The sequence below is a fragment of the Scyliorhinus torazame genome, chromosome 9 (assembly GCF_047496885.1).
Source record: "Scyliorhinus torazame isolate Kashiwa2021f chromosome 9, sScyTor2.1, whole genome shotgun sequence".
NCBI lineage: Eukaryota > Metazoa > Chordata > Chondrichthyes > Carcharhiniformes > Scyliorhinidae > Scyliorhinus > Scyliorhinus torazame.
Window position 1 is genome coordinate 53095046 of NC_092715.1, and position 22293 is coordinate 53117338.

Consider the following 22293-nt stretch of genomic DNA (forward strand, 5'->3'; position numbering starts at 1 on the left):
TATGTACATTTGATGGTTTATATTTACAGGTTACAGTTAAAATGAAGTAATCAGTCGATCGGGGGCCCTGGTCGTCCTCTGTGATCGTCGGAGCTTCGGTGGTGACTCCGGTGGAGGCTCGGGCATCTGTGACTCCGGGAGCGTGGCTTCGATCTCCATGGCAGCTTCGTCACATCTAGACGGCGCTGGTGGGGAAAACGGCTGACCTGGGGAGGGAGCGCCTGCGGAGAGCGTCGGTGGGTGGGTGGCTGGGGCCTAGACGGGGGCGGCGGAAGGACCGATCCTCCTGTAAGGTGCTGCGGTGGAGGAGAGGGTGGGACTGGTGGCTGGAATGTGCATAGGGTTCCAGCGGGCGCCAGGTCCCGTAGGGAGACCGTATCTTGTCGGCCGTCGGGGTACGACAAGTAGGTGTACTAGGGGTTAGCATGGAGCAGATGGACCCTCTCGACCAACGGGTTCGACTTGTGCACCCGCACGTGTTTTCGGAGCAGGATGGGTTCGGGTGCTGCCAGCCAGGTCAGGAGCGAGGTCCCAGAGGAGGACTTCCTAGGGAAGACAAGGAGGCGTTCGTGAGGTGTCTGATTGGTGGTCGTACAAAGCAGTGACTGGATGGAGTGGAGGGCATCCGGGAGGACTTCTTGCCAGCGGGAGACTGGGAGGTTCCTGGACCGTAGGGCCAGTAGGACGGTCTTCCAGACCCGTTCCATTCTCCCTCTCTACCTGTCCGTTACCCCGGGGGTTGTAACTGGTCGTCCTGCTCGAGGCGATGCCCTTGCTGAGCAGGAATTGATGCAGTTTGTCGCTCATAAAGGAGGACCCCCTATCACTGTGTATGTAAGCGGCGAACCCGAACAGTGCAAAGATGCTATGGAGGGCCTCGATGACGGTGGAGGCGGTCATGTCGGGGCAGGGGATGGCGAATGGGAACGGAGTACTCGTCAATCACGTTGTGGAAGTGTGTGTTGCGGTCGGTGGAGGGGAGGGGGCCTTTGAAGTTCATGCTGAGGCGTTCAAAGGGACGGGAAGCCTTTATCAGGTGTGCTTTCTCTGGCCGGTAGAAGTGCGGTTTGCACTCCGCGCAGATTTGGCAGTCCCTGGTGGCTGTCCTGACCTCCTCGATGGAGTAGGGCAGGTTGCTGGTCTTGACAAAATGGAAAAGGCGAGTGACCCCCAGGTGGCAGAGGTCCTTGTGGGGGGCTCGGAGGCGGTCCACTTGTGCGGTGGCACATGTGCCGTGGGACAGAGCGCCAGGAGGTTTGTTCAGCTTCCTGGGACGATACAAGATCTCATAGTTGAAGGTGGAGAGTTCTATCCTCCACCGCAAGATCTTGTCGTTTTTTAATCTTGCCCCACTGTGCATTATCAAACATGAAGGTCACTGACCGTTGGTCAGTGAGGAGAGTGAATCTCCTGCCGGCCAGGTAGTGCCTCCAATGTCACACAGCTTCTACTATTGCCTGGGCCTCCTTTTCGACTGAGGAGTGGCGGATTTCGGAAGCATGGAGGGTACGGGAGAAGAAGGCCACGGGTTTGCCTGCTTGGTTAAGGGTGGCCGCCAGAGCTACGTCGGACGCATCGCTCTCAACCTGGATGGGGAGGGACTCGTCGATGGCGTGCATCGTGGCCGTTGCAATGTCTGCTTTGATGCAGCTGAAGGCCTGGCGGGCCTTTATCGACAGGGTAAAACCTGTGGATTGAATCAGGGGACGGGCCTTGTCCGCATAGTTGGGGACCCACTGAGCGTAGTAGCTGAAAAACCCTAGGCAGCGTTTCAGGGCCTTGGAGCAGTGAGGGAGGAGGAACTCCATAAGGGGGCGCATGCGTTCAGGGGGCCTATAACTCCATTTCGCACTACGTAGCCGAGGATGGCTAGACGGTCGGTGCTAAAGACGCATTTATCCTTGTTGTATGTAAGGTTAAGGGTTTTAGCGGTCTGGAGAAATTTTCAGAGGTTGTTGTCGTGGTCCTGTTGGTCGTGGCCGCAGATGGTGACATTATCGGGATATGGGAATGTTGCCCGTAAACTGTGCCGGTCAACCATTCGGTCCATCTCGCGCTGTAAGACCGAGACCCCGTTGGTGACACCAAAGGGAACCCTTAAGAAGTGATAGAGCCGCCCATCTGCCTTGAAGACAGTGTATTTGCGGTCACTAGTGCGGATGGGGAGCTGGTGGTAGGCGGACTTGAGATCCACCATGGAGAAGACCTTATAATGCGCGATCTTGTTTACCAGGTCGGATATGCGGGGGAGAGGGTACGCGTCCAGCTGCGTAAACCTGTTGATGGTCTGACTGTAGTCGATGACCATCCTATGCTTCTCCCTGGTCTTTACCACCACTACTTGAGCTTTCCAGGGGCAGTTACTGGCTTCAATGACCCCTTCCCTCAGTAGCCTTTGGACCTCTGACCAAATAAAGATCCGGCCCTGGGCACTGTACCGTCTGCTCCTGGTGGTGACGGGTTTGCAATCCGGGGTGATGTTCGCCATCAGGGAAGGCGGGTCGACCTTAAGGGTCGCGAGGCCGCAGACAGTAAGGGGGGTATAGGGCCGCCGACTTGGAAGGTCAGACTTTGAAGGTTACACTGGAAGTCAAAACCCAGGAGTGTAGCCGCGCAGAGGTGGGGAAGGACGTAGAGACGGAACTTTTTGAAGTCCCTTCCCTGGACTGTGAGGTTTGCTACACAAAACCCCTTTATCTCCACTGAGTGTGAACCGGAGGCCAGGGAGATTTTTTGATTAACGGGGTGGATCAGAAGAGAACAGCGCCTTACAGTGTCGGGGTGTATAAAGCTCTCCGTCCTACCAGAGTCGATTAGGCAGGACGTCTCGTGCCCGTTGATGAATACGGTTGTCGTAGTGGTTGAGAGTGTTCGAGGCCGAGACTGATCCAGAGTCACCGAGGCCAATCGCAGCAGTTGAGAGTTATGTTCGGGCAGTGTGTGGTCAGGAGTCCTGGGAGTTCATCCAAGATGGCGTCTCCCATTGGTCGCACATGGCTGGGGTTGCACAAAATGGCGACGCCCATCCTTCCAACGTGGCGTCCGCTGAACACGATGGCGGCGCCCGGGGTCCGCACGTGGCCCTGGGATATGGAGGTGGCGGTGACCGCTGGCTGCACGGGGCCCATGGAGAAGTCTGTGGTTGTGGTCTGCACTCGCCGCTTGAGACCACGGCCACCACTCGGGCCTGGCATACCCTCACGAAATGGCCCTTTTTGCCACATCCCTTGCAGGTGGATGCGCGGGCCGGGCAACGCTGGCGGGGGTGCTTTGCCTGCCCGCAAAAGTAGAAGCGGGGCCCCTCGGGGTTGCCAGGCCGCCTTGCAGCGCAGGCCTGTGGGGGAATGGGGGAAGTCTCGGGGTCGGCCACAGTGGGGTTCCACGCTGCCCAAGAGGCTGCCGCGCAGTCGGGAACGTAAGCGCGGGCGTTCCTGGAGGCCACGTCCAGGGAGCCTGCAAGCGCCCGTGCCTCCCTGAGACCCAGGGTGTCCTTTTCTAACAGGCGCTGGCGGATTTGTGACGATAGCATACCTGCCACGAAAGTGTCCGGACTAAGAGTTCCGTGTGTTCGCTCGCCGAAACTTGCGGGCAGCCGCAGCTTCTGCCCAACACCAGGAGTGCGCAGTAGAATTCCTCCAGCGATTCCCCAGGGGTTTGTCGCCTTGTCACAAGCAGGTGCCGGGCGTAGACCTGGTTTACCGGGCGAATATAGTGTCCTTTTAGCAGCTCTATTGCTGCATCGGAGTCTTCCGCTTCCTCGATGAGGGTGTAAATCTCCGGGCTCACCCTTGAGTGCAGGACGTGCAGTTTCTGCTCTCCCGTGGGTGCGTTTTCGGCCGTCTCGAGATACCCTTTAAAACACGCCAGCCAGTGCTTAAAGATTGCCGCTGAGTTCACCGCGTGGGGGCCTAAGTTGCAGACACTCCGGCTTGATTCGGAGCTCCATCCTTTCTTCTTAAAAAACGAGCTTATTAAATTGATGCACGATCAATGACCCCTAAAGCGAGGTTGTAGTCCAACTGAAGGCTTTAATAAGCTAGATGTTTCCTCCAGCAGCTCAGGTACAGAATGAAGGCTGCTGGAGCGGCACGGATTCTTATACCCCACCTATCAGGGCGGAGATATCATACACTCTAACCAATAGCAAGCATACAGTTTCCACCAATGGTGCTTTAGCCTATCAGGTACCGTAATACCTATAATATCACAGTGCAGTGTGTGGGGGTGCCTGTGAGTTCATGACCATGTCAACTCAAATGGAGAGGTATGACAGCAATAAAAAGTCCTTTGCATATGAGATCATTTGTCATTCAGCCAATAATCTATTAACATTTCTTCAGTCTGACACGTAAGCTAATTATGCCCACTAACTCACCACTGATCTGTGTGAGTGCCACTGATTACCAGTCAGTAGTTAACCCTTGGCACACTGACCTCCCTATTCTGTGAGTGCCCTGGTTTCCCTTTACCACTTTCCAAGAGGACCAGCACCTGCACCATCTCTGAAAGAGGGCAAGGGCAAGCAGGCTACGTGGAGCAACCAGATCCATCAGGTGTGGTTGCTGCAGCTTCCTTACAGCCGGCCCTTCCCCCTGACAGGGTAGCGTGCTGGGCCTTAGAGTGGGCCCACGGACAAATGCCTGCACCTTGTGTGAGAGTCCAGGAGAGAGGAGGATTGCCAAAGCTGTAGCCACTTGGTCAGGCTGAGTGGGAAAGGGTGGTGTAGCGTCTTGTCCATTCTGGGAAATTGTGAGGGTAAAGGTCTTCAATGTAAGGCCGGCACAGTCATCGGTGTCCATCAACATGCTTCACGCCAGAGTTGAATGGGGAAATGGTCAATCCTTGGAAATGAGACATCAAAGTTAACTCTGTTTTCTTCCATTGCATTGACCAGTGCGAAAGAGAGATGGAGCCTGTGGATCTGGCTATTAATTTTCTACTGCATCGTGAGGAGAGAAGTCAACAGAGGCACCTGGCTCTCCAGAGACAGAAACAGAACTCTGAGGAGGAAAGGATGGCAGGACCTTCTCCGCTGCTACAGAAGGGACCCCTGAGAGTCGGTGTTGAATTTTAAACTGCACCTAATCCTCAAGCTTGCAACTTTTTCTAGCAATTTTATATGATTCCTCTTTGAATCTAATACTATCCTTAATTTCCGTTCTTAGCCATGGATGGGCCACTTTTCCTGTTGTTCTTTTATGCCAGAAAGGAATGTGTAACTGTTGCAAGTTCTCCAATCTGTTGTAGCCAATTCACCCCTCATACCTTAGTAGTTTACTTTGTTTAGACTTTGGACCCCAGTTTTAGATTGGATTTCTATCCTAATGAAGAATTCTATTATGTTATGGCCACTCATCCCTAAAGGATCCTGCACAACAAGATTATTTTGACTGTACATTACTAAATCTACGATAGCCTGTTTCCTAGTTGGTTACTCAAAATACTGGTTTATAGTAAACATCTTGTACATAGCAGGAATTTATCAGTTACGGTAGTATTGCTACTTTGATATGTCCAGTCAATATGCATATTAAGGTCACTTATGATTACTGTGGCAACTTTGCCATTGGTTTGATTAGCAGACAGGAAACAGAGTTGAAAAAAATGGGCCTTTTTCAAATGGCTGGCAGTGAATAATGGGGTCCCTCAGGGATCAGTGCTTGCACCCCAGCTATTCACAATATACCATAAGAAAGCCATAAGAGACCGCGTACCTCAAACAAACCATTGTTTGCAGCACGGTAGCATTGTGGATAGCACAATTGCTTCACAGCTCCAGGGTCCCAGGTTCGATTCCGGCTTGGGTCATTGTCTGTGCGGAGTCTGCACATCCTCCCCGTGTCTGCGTGGGTTTCCTCCGGGTGCTCCGGTTTCCTCCCACAGTCCAAAGATGTGCAGGTTAGGTGGATTGGCCATGATAAATTGCCCTTAGTGTACAACGATTGTCCTTAGCGTTGGGTGGGGTTAGTGGGTTGTGGGGATGGGGTGGAGGTGTTGACCTTGGGTGGGGTGCTCTTTCCAAGAGCCGGTGCAGACTCGATGGGCCGAATGGCCTCCTTCTGCACTGTAAATTCTATGAACAAACTACCCAGCCTTCAGAACAGCGACCACGACACCACACAACCCTGCCATGGCAATCTCTGCAAAACGTGCCAGATCATCGACATGAGTACCACCATTACACGTGAGAACACCAGGTATGCGGTACGTACTCATGCGACTCGGCCAACGTTATCTACCTCATACGCTGTAGGAAGGGATGTCCCGAAGCGTGGCACATTGGCAAGACCATGCGGATGCTGCGACAACGGATGAACGGACATCGTGTGACAATCGCCAGGCAGGAATTTTACCTTCCAGTCGGGGAACACTTCAGCAGTCAAGGGCATTCAGCCTCTGATCTTCGGGTAAGCGTTCTCCAAGGCAGCCTTCAGGACGCACGAGAACTCTGAATCGCCGAGCAGAAACCTATAGCCAAGTTCCGTACACAAGAGTACGGTCTCAAACGGGACCTTGGGTTCATGTCGCATTACATTCACCCCCCACCATCTGGCCTGGGCTTGCAAAATCCTACCAACTGTCCTGGCTTGAGACAATTCACACCTCTTTAACCTGGGATTACCCCTCTCTCTGGACCTGTAAAGACTTAATTACCTGCAAAGGCTCGCATTCAAAGTATCGTCTTGCATCTTTGATTTTGTCTATATATATGTTTCTGGAACCTACCTCTTCATTCACCTGAGGAAGGAGCAGTGCTTCGAAAGCTAGTGATTCGAAACAAACCTGTTGGACTTTAACCTGGTGTTGTAAGACTTCTTACTGTGCTCACCCCAGTCCAACGCCGGCATCTCCACATCATGGCTACCATTGACACTGCAAACTGCCGGCTCAAAGTGGAGAGGATCTCCAAGAAGATTGCTCATATAGACACTGACATTAAGTTTCTACAAAGATGCAAGAAAGCAGACAAGATCCCGAAAGGGTTACAGATCACAAACACACTCAAGTCGACCTACAACACAGACTACGCTGAGAGACTCTGCCATCGCACCTCTCTCACACTCCACAACCACCTCGTACACCAGCTCCACAGCAGACGCAGCAACCTGGAAATCAAGATAGAGTCCATATTTTCAACTTGTGCTCAGGACACAGCAGAGCAGCTGCGGAACACCGCCAAACAGATGAAACAACAATACTACGCCACCTATATGCATACCAAGAACGGGAAGCTGGAGAAACTCGGCATCACCACCAGCAGCGACCAAGCCTCCCCAGTACCACAGTAGAAAACAATACAGGGAAATCTATTGTCAACTTGTCGGATTACACCCTTCAACCAGACAAAATCAAATTCATCAGCAGAGGGCTCAATTTCTGCACCACCACCAAAATGGACCCCATCAATCTTGCGGCAGACACGGAGGAATTCATCAGGCGAATGAGGCTCCGGGAGTTCTTCCACAGAGGCCGACAGCGAACCCAATGAGACAACCAATGAACTGGAACAGCAGACCGAGAGATCTGCGGCGGGGCAACCGAACAGGAAAGAGTCAAATTGGACCCCTCCGGAAGGCCGGAGCCCTAGACTCGACATGTATGCTCAAGCCGTTAGGAGTTGCATCAATGCCAGATTCATCAGTTGCATTCACAAGCCTCGAATGTCACCCAAGCACAATGAAACGCCATCCGCGCTCTCAAGACCAACCGCAACATCGTCATCAAACCAACAGACAAAGGAGGGGCCACCGTCATACTGAACAGAACGGACTACTGCGAAGAATTGTACCGACAACTCAACAGACTGATCAAGACCTTGAATCCAGACCTTCAGAGCACCCGACATGCTCTCATTCCACATACTCCCTGCATTGGAGATCTCTCCTGCCTCCCGAAAATATACAAGGCCAACACACCAGGCCGTCCTATCGTATCAAGCAATGGGACCCTGTGTGAGAACGTCTCTGGCTACATCGAGGGCACCTCGGGGCTGGTTTAGCACAGGGCTAACCCAGCAGACCAATGCTTTAAAGTGTCAAGGGGTATGAGGAGAGTGTTGGAATATGGCACTGTGATGGAGGATCAGACATGATCATATTAAATGAGTAGCCTCGAGGGGCCAAATGGCCCACCTATGCTCCTATTTTCTATTGTTGCTGCATGCACCTCTAATTTCCGGTTTCGTGCCATCCCCTATCTTAGCACTACTGTTTGGAGGCCTGTAGACAACTTACACGAATGTTTACATCTGTTGTTGCTTGTTAGCTCCATCCAGACTGATACAAAGATCAAAGAACACTACAGCACAGGAACAGGCCCTTCAGCCCTCCAAGCCTGTACCGGTCATGATACCAACCTTTGCCAAAATGCTCAGCACTTCCTTGTGCCTTATCCCTCTATACCCATCCTATCCAAGTGTTTGTCAAGATACCTCTTGAACACTGTTAATGTATCTGCTTCCACAACCTCCCCTGGTAATGCGTTCCGGGCACTCACCACACTCTGCGTAAACACCTGCCCAGTACATCGCCTCTAAACTTTGCCCCGAGGGCAGCACGGTGGAGGGCAGCACGGTGGCGCAGTGGGTTAGCACTGCGGCCTCACGGCGCCGAGGTCCCAGGTTCGATCCCGGCTCTGGGTCACTGTCCATGTGGAGTTTGCACATTCTCCCCGTGTTTGCTTGGGTTTCACCCCCACAACCCAAAAAATGTGCAGGTTAGGTGGATTGAACACGCTAAATTGCCCCTTAATTGGAAAAATTAATTGGGTCCTCCAAATTTATTTTAAAAAAACTTTGCCCCACGGACCTTAAACCTAAGCCCCCTAGTGACTGACCCCTTCACCCTGGGAAAGAGTCCCTGCCCATGCACTCTATCCATGCCCCTCATAATCTTGTAGACCTCCATCAGGTCACCCCTCAACCTCCGTCTTTCTAATGAAAACAGTCCGCATTTATTCAGCCTCTCCACATAGCTAAACACCCTCAAGACCAGGCAACATCCTGGTAAACATCCTTTGCACCTTCTCCAAAGCCTCCACATTCTTTTGGTAGTGTGACGACCAGAGCTGTGCGCAATATTTCAAGTGCGGCCTTACCAGGGTTCTATACAACTTTGATTTGATTTATTGTCACATGTACCGAGGTACAGTGAAAAGTATTTTTTCTGCGGCCGAGGGAACGTACACAGTACGTACATTGTAGACAAAAGAATATTCAACAGAGAATATTGACAACCGCAGCATGACTTGCCAGTTTTTATACTCAATGCCCCGTCCAATGAAGGCAAGCATTCCGTATGCTTTCTTGACTACCTTGTCCACTTGTGTTGTCACCTTCAAAGATCTGTGGATTTGCACTCCCAGATCTCTCTGACTTTCCATATTCCTCAGAGTTTTGCCATTTACAGTATATTTCCCCTCCATGTTAGACCTACCAAAATGCATTACCTAACATTTGTCTGGATTAAACTCCATTTGCCATTTCTCTGCCCAAGTCTCCAACCTATCTATGTCCTGCTGTGTCTTCTGACAATCCTCAACACTATCTGCCACTCCACCAACCTTGGTGTCATCCGCGAACTTACTAATCAGACCGGCTACATTTTCCTCCAAGTCATTTATGTATACTACAAACAAGAGAGGCCCAAGCACCGATCCCTGCGAAACACCACTAGTCACAATCTTCCATTCAGAAAAACACCCTTCTACTGCTACCCTTTGCCTTCTGTGACCGAGCCAGTTCTGTATCCATCTCACCACCTCCCCTCTCATCCCACGAGTCCATTTTTTTTCCAAACGGATATAAATTCTGTCCCTGAGAATTCTCTCCAATAATTTATCTACTACCGACATGAGGCTCACCGTTCAATAGTTTCCAGGATTATCCCTGCTACCTTTCTTAAACACCGGTACCACATTAGCTATTCTCCAGTCCTCTGGGATCTCATCTATATCCAATGAGGATATAAAGATGTCAGTCAAAGGCCCAGCAATTTCCTTCCTTGCTCCCTCAGTATTCTGAGGTAAATCCCATCCGGCCGAGGAGACCTATCTACCTTAATATCTTTTAAGACCTAATACCTCTTCCTTTTCGATGTTAACATGATCCAGACTGTCCACACACCGCACCCAAAAATCATTTACCGCAAAGTCCTTTTCTTTGTGAACACTGATGCAAAGTACTCATTTAGTACCTCGCCCATTTCCTCTGGCTCAACATATAGAGTCCCCCCACTATCCTTAAGTGGTCCAATCCTTTCCCTGGCAACCCTCTTTCTTTTTACATATGAATAAAAAGCTTTCGGATTAACCTAAAATCCTACTTGCCAAGGACTTTTCATGACCCCTCATAGCCCTCCTAATTTCCCGCTTCAGTACCTTGCTATGTTATTTATACTCCTCAAGGGTTTTGACTGACCCCACCCTTCCAGACCGTACAAGAAAGTCTCCTTTTTCTTTTTGAAGAGATTCACAATATCCCTCGTTATCCAAGGCACCCTAATCTTCCCCTACGTATCCTTCGTTATCTAAGGAATGTGACTCTCCTGAATCCTAATCCTCATCTACATCTTGATTTTCTGAGCCAATATCCTTTCTCACCAATGCATTGATTTTTTTTCCTTAATGAACAACACCAGCCCACCTACTTTTCCTTTTTTGACTGTTCTTCCTAAACATTGATTACTCTTGGATATTTAGTTCCCAGTCTTGGTGACTCTGACCCATTTACATCTATTTGCGCTGTTATCTTATTGTGAATGCTCCTTGTATTCAGATAATGTGCCTTTAGGCCTGTTTTACACAATTTTGTACTGTGGTCTTTTTTTCCTGCTAGCCCTTGTTTCCTCTGCCTTCCATTTTTGCCTTTTATTCTTCCATCTTTCATTTCTATCTTTGTTTCGCTCTCTTGTGTCTCCTCGCTCAGGTTTCCATCCCCCTGCTACTCTGGTTTAAACCCTCCCCCACAGTACTAGCCAATACCCCTGCGAGGATCTTGGTCCCGGTCATGCTGGGTTGCAACCTGTTGAGCTTGAACAGTTCCCACCTTCCCAGAATTAGTCCCAATGCCTTGGACTCATGCCTCACTACATATAATTCCCCAACATCTGGCCTGGGCTTGCAAAATCCTCCCAACTGTCCATTGAGACAATGTGCACCTCTTTAACCTGTGATTATCCTTCTCTCCAGTCACACCGTCTGGACCGGTAAAGACGTAATTACCTGCAAAGTCTCACATTTAAAGCATTCAAAGTAGCATCTTGCATCATTGGCTTTGTCTAAATATGATGAGCTTGTGTAACCTACCTCTTCATTCACCTGAGGAAGGAGCTATGCTCCGAAAGTTAGTGATTCCAAATAAACCTGTTGGACTTTAACCTGGTCTTGTAAGACTTCTTACTGTGCCCACCCCAGTCACCGGCATCTCCACATCATACGTAATATGTGAGAGACAGCCGGTGCTACCGTTTAGTCCTCAATAAATAACTGCTCAATCTAGAACTTCCATTGGAACTCAGAAAGAACTTTCCATCTGACTGTTTTCATGACTGTAAAAAAAATGGTTGACATTTTGTATTCAAAAGTAATCCTTTTAGTGGCAAGAACAAAACTTAGACAGCAACAAAAATGAATGAAATGAGATCAGGTGCCTTTCATGCGGTGGTGCAAAATCGAAAGAGCAATATTGTTCATGACATAGCGATACCATCATCCAAAAAGCAAACTTTTCAGAGACCCACTCCTAGAAGTCAGGGTACCCACATCCCTGTCCATTCATGGGAAAGTTATGAGATGAGTGTGTGACCAATTTTAAACAAGTAATGAAGTTTGGTGTGTCTGCGTGGGTTTCCTCCGGGTGCTCCGGTTTCCTCTCATAAGTTGCAAAAGACGTGCTTGTTGGGTGAATTGGACATTCTGAATTCTCCCTCAGTGTACCCCAGCGACTTGAGGATTTTCACAGTAACTTCATTGCAATGTTAATGTGAGCCTACTTGTGACAATAATAAAGATTATTATTATTATTATTAAGTTTGCGAAGCCTCCATTCGGCCCACTTTCTCTTCACAAAATGAAGTTGACAATAAATCGGATGCGCGAATCTGTGTAGTTGATGTTGCAAACCATGCTCATGGTTTTGAATGTCCTGAAATGCAAGTGAAGACAGGGAAAATTGCCTCTACTTTATATCACGACTAGAATAGTCTAGCTGGCTATCTTAAAAACAGTACAGATATTGCCTTAGCATAAACACGCAAATTCGAGAAATCCTTAAAATGGAAAATTATGAATATACTCTGTATGCCTACCGGAAATGAGAATCTAAATGATTCTGTTTTGGTAGTCTTTTTCAAAAATCTACTGACCTCCAGCCTGAAATGAAAATTGTACATTGTGATAACACAGCAGACAAATAGAACTTTACTGTCCATGTCCTGCATTAGCAGTATTGGCACAGATAGATTCAGAAACTATAGGATTATTTCCATTTCCATCGATGTAAAAGTGACCAGAGAAATATGAAGGTAAAGATTTCTTTCATTCGTGTCCATTTTGTGAGAACCAATATGGAACAGTGGATGAGAGCAACACACACCTCCATGACAGTAGGATTGGTTGTAGACTGCATGGGCACCGATACAGTTTTCGCTCTACCACTGAGTTGTCTTTATGGTCTGACACAGTATGAAAAGATTGATTTCATGAGATGTATAGAGAGTTCAATAAAATTCTTGGAATAGGGGCTGGTTAGGCTCAGTGGGCTAGACAGCTGGTTTGTAATGCAGAACATGGCCAGCAGCGCAGGTTCAATTCCCGTACCAGCTTACCCGAGCAGGAGCCGGAATGTGGTGACTAGGGGCTTTTCACAGTAAATTCATACTTGTGACAATAAAAGATTATCATTAAATAAATGGTGAGCACTGCTGCCTCACAGCACCAGGGACCCGGGTTTAACTCCGACCTCGGGTGACTGTGTGGAGTTTGCACATTCTTCCTGTGTCTGCGTGGGTTTCCTCCGGGTGCTCTGGTCTCCTCCCACTGTCCAAAGATGTGCAAGTGAGGTGGTTTGGCCATTCTATTTTATTTTAATTTAGAGTACTCAATTATTTTCTTTCCCCAGTTAATGGGCAATTTAGCGTGGCCAATCCACTTACCCTGAACATGTTGGGGGTTTTGGGGTGAGACCTACACAGACACAGAGAGAATGTACTGACTCCACATGGACAGTGACCCGGGGCCGGGATCGAACATGGGTCCTCGGCGCTGTGAGGCAGCAGTGTTAGATGTTTTAGTTGCTGTGATATGAAGAGTCTAAAGTTCTGTTCTTTTTTCACAAACACCCATTCTTTGCACAAAACTCTCACTATACATCACCTGACAGAGGCCACCTGAAGCCCCTTTACATGTCAGTGTCAATTAATGGATACTTAACATAAATGAGACAACTAATTGCAATGTCTCTGAACCCATTATTTAACAGTCTCCTCTTCCTTGGCGAAAAAAAAATAATTAAGTGAAAACAAAATTTCAAGAAACTTAAAAACACACACATGATTTCCCCCCTTCTTTTTTGTTTGGACGAGAAAGAGAAAAAAAAACAATCACAGAAACAAGCGCCCTTCATTAACAATATCCAAAAGTTTCTGCGAACTCGCTCCTCTTTTCGTAAAACAGTCTGACAGTTGATAGCTCCTGTCGACCCATTTAATTTTTGTTGTTTCCCCTCTGTCCAACATCTGCTTCAAACTTGCGATGTCTATCCGTAACTTCTTTTCATTTACACTTTTTGTAGAGTGCACATTTTCCCACAGGGATTTCTTGTCAATGTGACAGTCAATAGATATATTACCCAAATCCCCTAATCCCAAAATTTCTGTCAATATTATACTTATATAAAAGACCATATCCACCGCCTCTACAAGGCTTAATGTCTCAGCAGCCAAAGTGCTTTTTACCACTCTCCTTATTTTCTTTGTTTCCCACACAAGCGGGCAACATTTACCATTGTTCCCCAAAAGGAAAATTATAAAACCTCCTGCGCTTGAAACCCCATCACATAAATTTGCGAGGACGCATCACTATAAACTATGAGTTTCAAGTGCCTAAGGTCACCTAAATCCGGGAACTTCAAAACACACTCCTGCATTTTTAGTTTGGCCAACACTTTATTTGCTCTTATTATGTCTTCCACTTTGGGATCATTCATTTTTGTACTCAACTCTAAGACATTATAACTCACGTCTGGTCTAGTCTGTCTACCTAGCCAGTTCATTGCCCAATTAAACTTCGCAGTTGCTTTTTTTCTATCTTTGAAACTATTGCGGCTTTTTGTGAAACTCGGCCACGACTAATTGCTATTGGGCTGATGCTTTCCAAATAAGATTGCTGACGTAAAGTTGCCCCTAACTTAGTCTGTCCAATTTCCAGTCCAATATATTTAAATGCACCAGAAGCCTGACTTCCAACCCTGAATTCTTTCCTCAAACCAGAGATTACAATAGCTTCAAAATCACTAGTCCCACCCCACAAAAAATCATCGACATTTTGAGGGGGCCACGAAGAATCCAGCACGAGTTTTAAGGATACAAAGTCATAACATTTATTTACAATAACATATATATATATATATAACAGCAGCAGCAACTTCACTTGCTGCACACTCCTTCCTGCTGGTTCCAAACTGGCCAGCTATATTTATACATGGAGTTTACTAATGGTTTCTCTGCCTCCCTCATTGGAGAAGCTCATACTCCCACAGGATTATGGGATTGTCACTAGTCCCCAGCCAATGGTAAGTAGGCAGGTTATAACATCCCTCCCCCCCCAAAGTCCAAGGAATCCACCGAAGACCCTGGCGAAGGAGGGCGTCGGACTCGTTTTGCCGCAGGCCGGACACCATTTGCACGCGGGGCTGGATCAGGCGGCGTGTAACAGGACGGAGACCGGCGCTTCCGCGATGAACGGCGTAACGGTTGTACATCCACGGCCCGTGGGCCCGAGGATTCCCCCTTTGATGCGTCCTGTGTCTCCATCTCGGAGTCAGAGTCTGCTGCCTCTGTCATCTCGGTGTCTCTATCTCCGCGCGGTTCTGTAACGACCTGCGCAGGCTTTGAGTGAGGCACCAGAGGAAGATTGTGAGGACTACCTTCCATTGTCTCTGGTCTCTGTGGCTGTAGCAATGAGCTCCGGGGACGGGGAATCTTTGGAAGGGATAGTCTTCTGGACCGAACGTGGTCTACATGTTTGCACTGGAGACGACCCTGGGCTTGCACCTGGTAAGATATAGGGCCCATTTGGCGAAAGATTACGCCAGGAACCCACTGGGCACCGCCAGCAAAATTCCGAACGAACACTGCGTCACCGGGCACAAACTGCCGAATCGGCCGATGCCGAGAAAAACCCTGTCCCTGCCATTCTTGTGCGCGGGGTACTTTTGCGCCAATGTCCGGGAAAACCATACTAAGGCGGGTGCGAAGTCTTCAGCCCATTAGGAGTTCTGCAGGAGCTACCCCAGTCACCGCATGGGGGGTGGTCCTATCCAAAAACAAAAAGCGAGCAAGTCTCGTGTCTATTGATCCGGAAGACTGCTTCTTTAGGCCTCGTTTGAATGTCTCCACTGCGCGCTCTGCCAACCCATTTGAAGCTGTGTGGTAAGGGGCAGTGCAGATATGGCATATGCCGTTCATCTTCATGAACCTCGCAAACTCCTCACTGGTGAATAGAGTGCTGTTATCCGTGACCAGCACCTCGGGGAGGCCATGCGTACTAAAAGACAAACGCATCTTCTCAATTGTTGCGCAGGACGTTGTGCCCAGCATCTTATGCACCTCTAGCCATTTAGACTGGGCGTCGATTAATAGAAGGAACATGGATCCTTGAAAAGGGCCTGCGAAATCTGCATGCAAGCACGCCCATTCCCAGTGATGTAGGGGCGCGGCCGGCGGAAGCTTCTGATGCTGCTGGCAAATGGAGCAGTTTTGGGCCACCTTCTCAATGTCGGTGTCGAGGCCTGGCCACCAGACATAACTCCGGGCCAACATTTTAATTTTGGTCACACCTGGATGCCCATTGAGCAAGTCTCTTAGTATCAGCTCCTGTCCTTTTTCCAGGACAATCACACGCGTCCCCCACACGAGGATGCCGTCTTCCACGCTGAATTCTGACAGCTTGGAGGAAAATGCCCGCAACTCGTCTGGGAGCTGTCTATGCTGCCACCATACAGGACTATGTGCTGAACCTTTGACAGGACTGGCTCCGTCTGGGTCCACTCACAGATCTGTGATCCGTGACAGGTAAGGTGTTCATAAAATGTAGGGTTGCAACCACCTCACCGGTCGTGGAGGTCGACAAAGGCAATCGGCTCAGTGCGTCGGCATTCGCTGTCTGCATTCCTGGTTTGTGCTCCAGAGAATACTCGTATGCAGGAAGCAACAAAGCCCAGCGCTGGATCCGTGCGGAAGCAATGGGCTGTATTGGCTTATCCTCTCTGAAAATCCCAGCAGAGGCTTATGATCAGTCACGATAGTGAAATGGCGGCCATACACGTACTGGTGGAAGCGTTTCACCGCAAAAACCACTGCCAGGCCCTCCTTCTCGATCTGCGCATACTTTTTCTCCGCTGCAGTCAATGTGCGGGAGGCGAAAGCTATCGGCCGCTCGGCCCCGTTCTCCATCTTGTGGGACAGGACGGCCCCAATACCATACGGGGATGCTTCACATGTGACGAGCAAAGGCTTTCCAGGATCATAGTGGGTTAGTAACCGAGACAACGACAATTGTTGCTTTACCCGCCGGAAAGCGGTTTCTTGCGGCTGACCCCAAACCCAGGTGTGATTTTTCTTTAGCAGCAGGTGTAAGGGGGCCAGCGTAGTTGCCAGATTGGGGAGGAACTTCCCGTAATAGTTTACGAGACCGAGAAAAGAACGAAGATGCGAAGTGTCAGTCGGGGCGGGGGCCTGTTGAGTTGCGCGCATCTTCTCTGCGCCCGGGTGCAAACCTTCACGGTTCACCCGATAACCTCGGTAGACTACTTCCTTTGCCTGAAATACGCACTTTGTGTGACGTAAACGGACTCCAGCCTCCGAAAAGCATCCAAGGACAGCCTCCAGATTTTCCAAATGTTCCTGCTCCGACGTCCCTGTAATCAAAACGTCATCCAAGTAGACAGCGACACGCGGTAAACCTCTCAAAATGCCCTCCAGAACACATTGAAAAATAGCGCAGGCAGAGGATACTCCAAAGGGCAACCGTGTATATTCATACAAGCCCCGGTGTGTATTAATCGTTATATATGGTCGGGAGGCAGGGTCCAGCTGCAACTTTAGGTAGGCGTGACTCATATTTAATTTTGTGAACGAGAGTCCGCCTGCAACCTTCGCGTAGAGATCCTCGGTCGAGTCAGGAAGCCGTATTCACTGTAAGTTTATAGTCGCCACACAAGCGAACTGTGGCATCTGGCTTCATTACAGGTACAATTGGTGCTGCCCAGTCAGCGAAACGGACGGGCCTGATAATACCCAAACTCTCCAAATGAGTGAGCTCCCCTTCTACCTTCTCGAGCAAGGCGTAAGGCACCGGGCACACCCGGAAATAGCGCGGCATGGCTCCTGGTCGACTTGGATATGGGCTACGGCCCCCTTTTATTTTCCCCAAACCGGGCTGGAATACATCTGGGTATCGTCCTAGCACCTCAGTCAACCCTCCAGAAACTGTTTGGAGGATGTGCTGCCATTGCAACCGCAAATGGTGCAATCAGTCCCGACCCAACAGGCTGGGCCCATGGCCGCGCACCACGATAAGTGGGAAACGCCCCTCCTGGCATCCATAAAGAACAGGGGTCATTGTAGTTCCTGCAATGTCCAGTGGTTCCCCCGTATAGGTGGCCAACCTAGCCTGTGAGTCGGTTAATTGGGTCTGTATACCCTGCTTGATGTGGTCGAATGTCCTCTGGGCGATCACGGAGACCGCTGCGCCAGTGTCCAACTCCATCTCAAGTGGGTGACCATTGACCCGTACTGTCACCTTAATGGGGGCCACATGGGGAGCTGCCACACAATGCAGCTGTAGGCAGTCGACCTCCGTCTCCACGTCCTCAGGAGTAGTTGCCCCACTAAATTCACAAGTTCATCAAACGTTTTGGTGTCCGGCACAGCTGGGTACGTAAGGCTCCTAATCACCCCAAACGTATGCGGGCTTTAGGCGGTGAGCAATATGACCACCTGGCGCTCGTTTTCGGTGATATTGTTTGCCCGGAAATAGTAACGCATCCATTGTGCGTACTGGTTCCAGCTTTCCAGCGCAGCATCAAAAACATCCAAACGTCCGTACAGAGGCATGGTATAATAGAAAACAACATCCAACCTGTATCCAACAAAAATCCAGGCAGGTGGCTTCCGCAGTGTAGACAGCTATTCACTTTAACCCTGGTCGCCAGTTTTGTGAGGGCCATGAAGAATCCAGCACGAGTTTTAAGGATACAAAGTAATAACATTTATTTACAATAACATATATATATATATATATAAAACAGCAGCAGCAACTTCCCTTGCTGCACACTTCTTCCTGCTGGTTCCAAACTGGCCAGCTTTCTTCATACATGGAGTTTACTAATGGTTTCTCCGCTCCCCTCATTGGGGAAGCTCATACTCCCACAGGATTGTGGGATTGTCATTAGTCCCCAGCCAATGGTAAGCAGGCAGGTTATAACAGACATGCATCATAAAAATGCCAGAAAGATTTCCTTTATAGTGCCAGTAAAACATTGCAGGATCTGCTTTCAACTGGCAACAGCCTAACTTTAACAAAATTGACCTTACCTAAAAATACCAGACTCTGGATGCATCATTTAATCCATATACACATTTGTTCAACTTCCAGAGTACCCCTTCTGTGTTAGCTGCTTCTTTAGGAGGACGGAGAAAAATGTCCCTCTGGAGCTGATGCCCCTGCAAAAAGGCAGCTTTTATATCTATAGATTTGCATTCCCATGCCTTTGTGGCTAACAGAGCCAAGAAGATCTTTAAAATAACCTTTCCTGCCGTAGGTGAATCTACCCTTAAATCCTGGTCTTCTAAGTTTTCTTCAAATCCCCTTGCCACAAGCCTGGCCTTTGCCTTATAAGTTCCATCTGGAAGAAGCTTTTCCGTGCAAATCCATCTGTCGGATAGAGCTCTTTGTCCCCTATCCGGTACTTCCGTGTATACCCCAAATTCACTCCAACTATGCAATTCTTGCTGTTTAGCTTCTTTGATAACTTTTTCATCTAATTTATTTGAAGCCACCAAAATCTCACGTGCATGTGGGCTTCTACTCCTATTAGTATTCGTAGTCTTACTCATGTTCCGAGATCTTGATAAACTACGTCCCCTTTCCTGCCTGGTATCTCGTTCTGTACTGCTACTGCTTGATCTTTCCCTTCCGCTGTGGGATGTCCTTTCAATAGTTCTCAACCTTTTCCTGCGGACCTGTTCACTATCCGATGTACTATCTGAACTGGCACTGCGTTTCTGTGCCCTCCATTTTTGAACTTCGTTTTCCCAATCCATTGTCTTGACTCCTTCCCCTGAATGCTGTACATTCAACCAATGTTTCTACTTTCCAGTGGCCTTCCCTTCTCTACTAATAACAGTTCCATTGACTAGAACCTTCAGGCAAGTATGTCACTTTTGTACCAACTTTTGGCAGTTGCCCTTTCGGAAAAATGGCCTGTTATAATTCACCAGAAGTGTTGTGTTCCTCCACAGAAACCATGTCTATATCAGTTAATTGGTCCTCATAGTTCTGTAACACATGCGTACCAGATGACTCTGGTTCCTCGTAATGTCTGTCTGCTCTGTCTAAATTTGAAAATTTGTAATCTGTACCCATTATCCTTCATGAATGTTTGATTACCATGTTGCAAAATAATTGTTTTGCCATCTATGGCTATGATCTTCCCTGGGCCTTTCCATTCATTAGAATTGTCTCTCTTATAGTATACCATGCCTCCTTGCTGAAAAATGACATCTGATGGCCGTACGTTATGTCTTAAAGCTCTGCGAATTCTTTCAGAGACTTCTGCTTCCAAAAAAGCTTTTCTACTGCTATGTAATGCATTTAAATGTTCAGCAAAACCAGAGCTAATTGTAGTCCCCTCCCAAGCTGGAGGCTGGTCATCCAAAATGGATGGAATTTTAGGATTTCTACCAAATGTTAATTGATAAGGACTATAGCCCCCAACCATCTGCAATGAATTCTTTGCATGTACTGCCCATACTAAAGCTGAATTTAGCCTGCAATTTGGTCGATCTGCCAAAATATTCCGAAGCATGTCATCGATGACAGCATGATTTCTTTCACAGACACCATTACTAAATGAGCTTTCTACAGCCAGATTCATAACTCTGATATTCATGTTTTCACACATATCCCTAAACTCATCATTAGCAAATTCTCCCCCATTGTCCGTAAAGAATTTTGCCGGTGGACCCATTCCTGTCCCTATCCATTTTTCCACGATTTGATCCAGAATTACTCTTTTTTCTTTACTTCGTACAATCGCTGATTGACTAAATCTGGTTGCTAAATCTACAAAATGCAAAATAAATATATTATTTGCTTTATCCCAGATCTTAAGGTACATGGCCACAATGTCATTAAAATCCCTGGCCAAAGGTAGGGTTACTATCGGTCGTGCTGATGTCCTTCTGTACTTCCTACAAACTTCACAGCAGTCACTAACCTGTTCTATCAGTTTAGTATAGTCGTCATCCCTTACCCCTGCATCCTTTAATAAATTTTTCACCCTCTGAGGAGACGGATGTGCAAATTGCCTATGCAGTTTTAATACCACAAGCTTTTTATCAGCTAAAGTCCCATTTTCAACTGTCATTAACACATCCTTAACCACTCTACTTGAAATATTATTTGTCAGTAATGGAATACAATAGTGTCCCGACTGTGTAAATTGTAAGTCCACATTCTTTCCAAAAACTGTTGCCTTATCCTGTTCCATATCCAGTTTCATGTGTGCTTCCTTCATCAACGGTCTGCTCAGAAGCAAAGGTATCTCACTTGATACAACATCCGTGCTAATGAAATGATTCACTCCGGCAATATTGCAAGGGATCACCACTCTTTTCAGCGACTTCAGAGTATTATCATCCCCAAACCTGAAACTTGTGGAACTTTCAAATTCCTTAACCTTGTTACGATTTTCAGCATTCAAAGAGTCCAGGTAACATTTTAACCAGTCAATTCCACACACAGTAGATGTGCAGCCACTGTCCAATACAGCACAGTTGAAGGATTCTGCAACCAACACCCTCATTACCGGCGTAAAACTGCTTGTCAATAGGACAATGCCTTCTTTCTTGTCACTATCTTTTTCCTCTTCTGACTCTTCCGTGTCATGTGTCGCTTCAAACACTCTATCATAACGAATTGGACAGTTGAAAGCATAATGGTATTGAGAGTCACATTGAAAACATCGATTTATCATGCCCCGTGCATTTCTGGGGTTCACCTTCCTATTGTAGGTTCGAACTGCGTTTCTGTCTTCATAATTTCCTTGTCTCGGTCTCCTTCTATAATCTTGAGCCCTGTTCGTAGCCATACGATTTCGTCATCCTTTTAGTAGTGTATCTTCCATATTCTGAGGCTGTTTAGCACAGGGCTAAATCGCTGGCTTTGAAAGCAGACCAAGGCAGGCCAGCAGCATGGTTCAATTCCCATAACAGCCTCCCCGAACAGGTGCCGGAATGTGGCGACTAGGGGCTTTTCATTGTAACTTCATTGAAGCCTACTTGTGACAATAAGAGATTTTCATTTCATTTCATTTCATTTCATTTATTGCAGGCTGACCTATTTGGGTCATCAGAGCCATCGGAATTCAATGTTTCCCCAGAAATGCTTGTAAAGCTTTTGTCATCTGTTCGAATAAGGTATCCTTATCAGTAAACTGAACTCCTGTCAAAACCAGGAGCCTATCCATGTTGCTCACTCTAGCACAGTCAAGTAATTTAAAGGCCAACACAGACTGTGGAAATTCCAGGTTGTGTTTCTGTAGCCTTTTATATAGTCTGCCAAATTCCATTATATAGTCTTCCATGGAGATATCCGGAACATATCAAAATCCGACCATGCTTCATACGCACTTAACAAGTCATCTTTCTTATAAATCTTATCTATATAATGTAATAAAGTCTCCAGACCTTCTTCTGAGTCTAACTCTTCCAATTCCAGCTCAGAAAGCACTTTGTTTCGGATTTTACTGCCATATGGTAGAGAAAGAGCCAATGCCATACCTGGTTTTCTCTT

The 22293-nt window shown here is 47.9% G+C and overlaps 1 protein-coding gene across 1 annotated transcript in view; it reads right to left on the reverse strand.

Moving 5' to 3' along the window:
* LOC140429986 (ufm1-specific protease 2-like) overlaps positions 1 to 22293 on the reverse strand; it is a 116369-nt gene that overhangs the window by 61817 nt on the left and 32259 nt on the right. The window contains exon 4 of the mRNA XM_072517562.1: positions 12306 to 12369. Coding sequence (XP_072373663.1) covers positions 12306 to 12369 — 64 coding nt within the window. The remainder of the gene's footprint in view (positions 1 to 12305; positions 12370 to 22293) is intronic.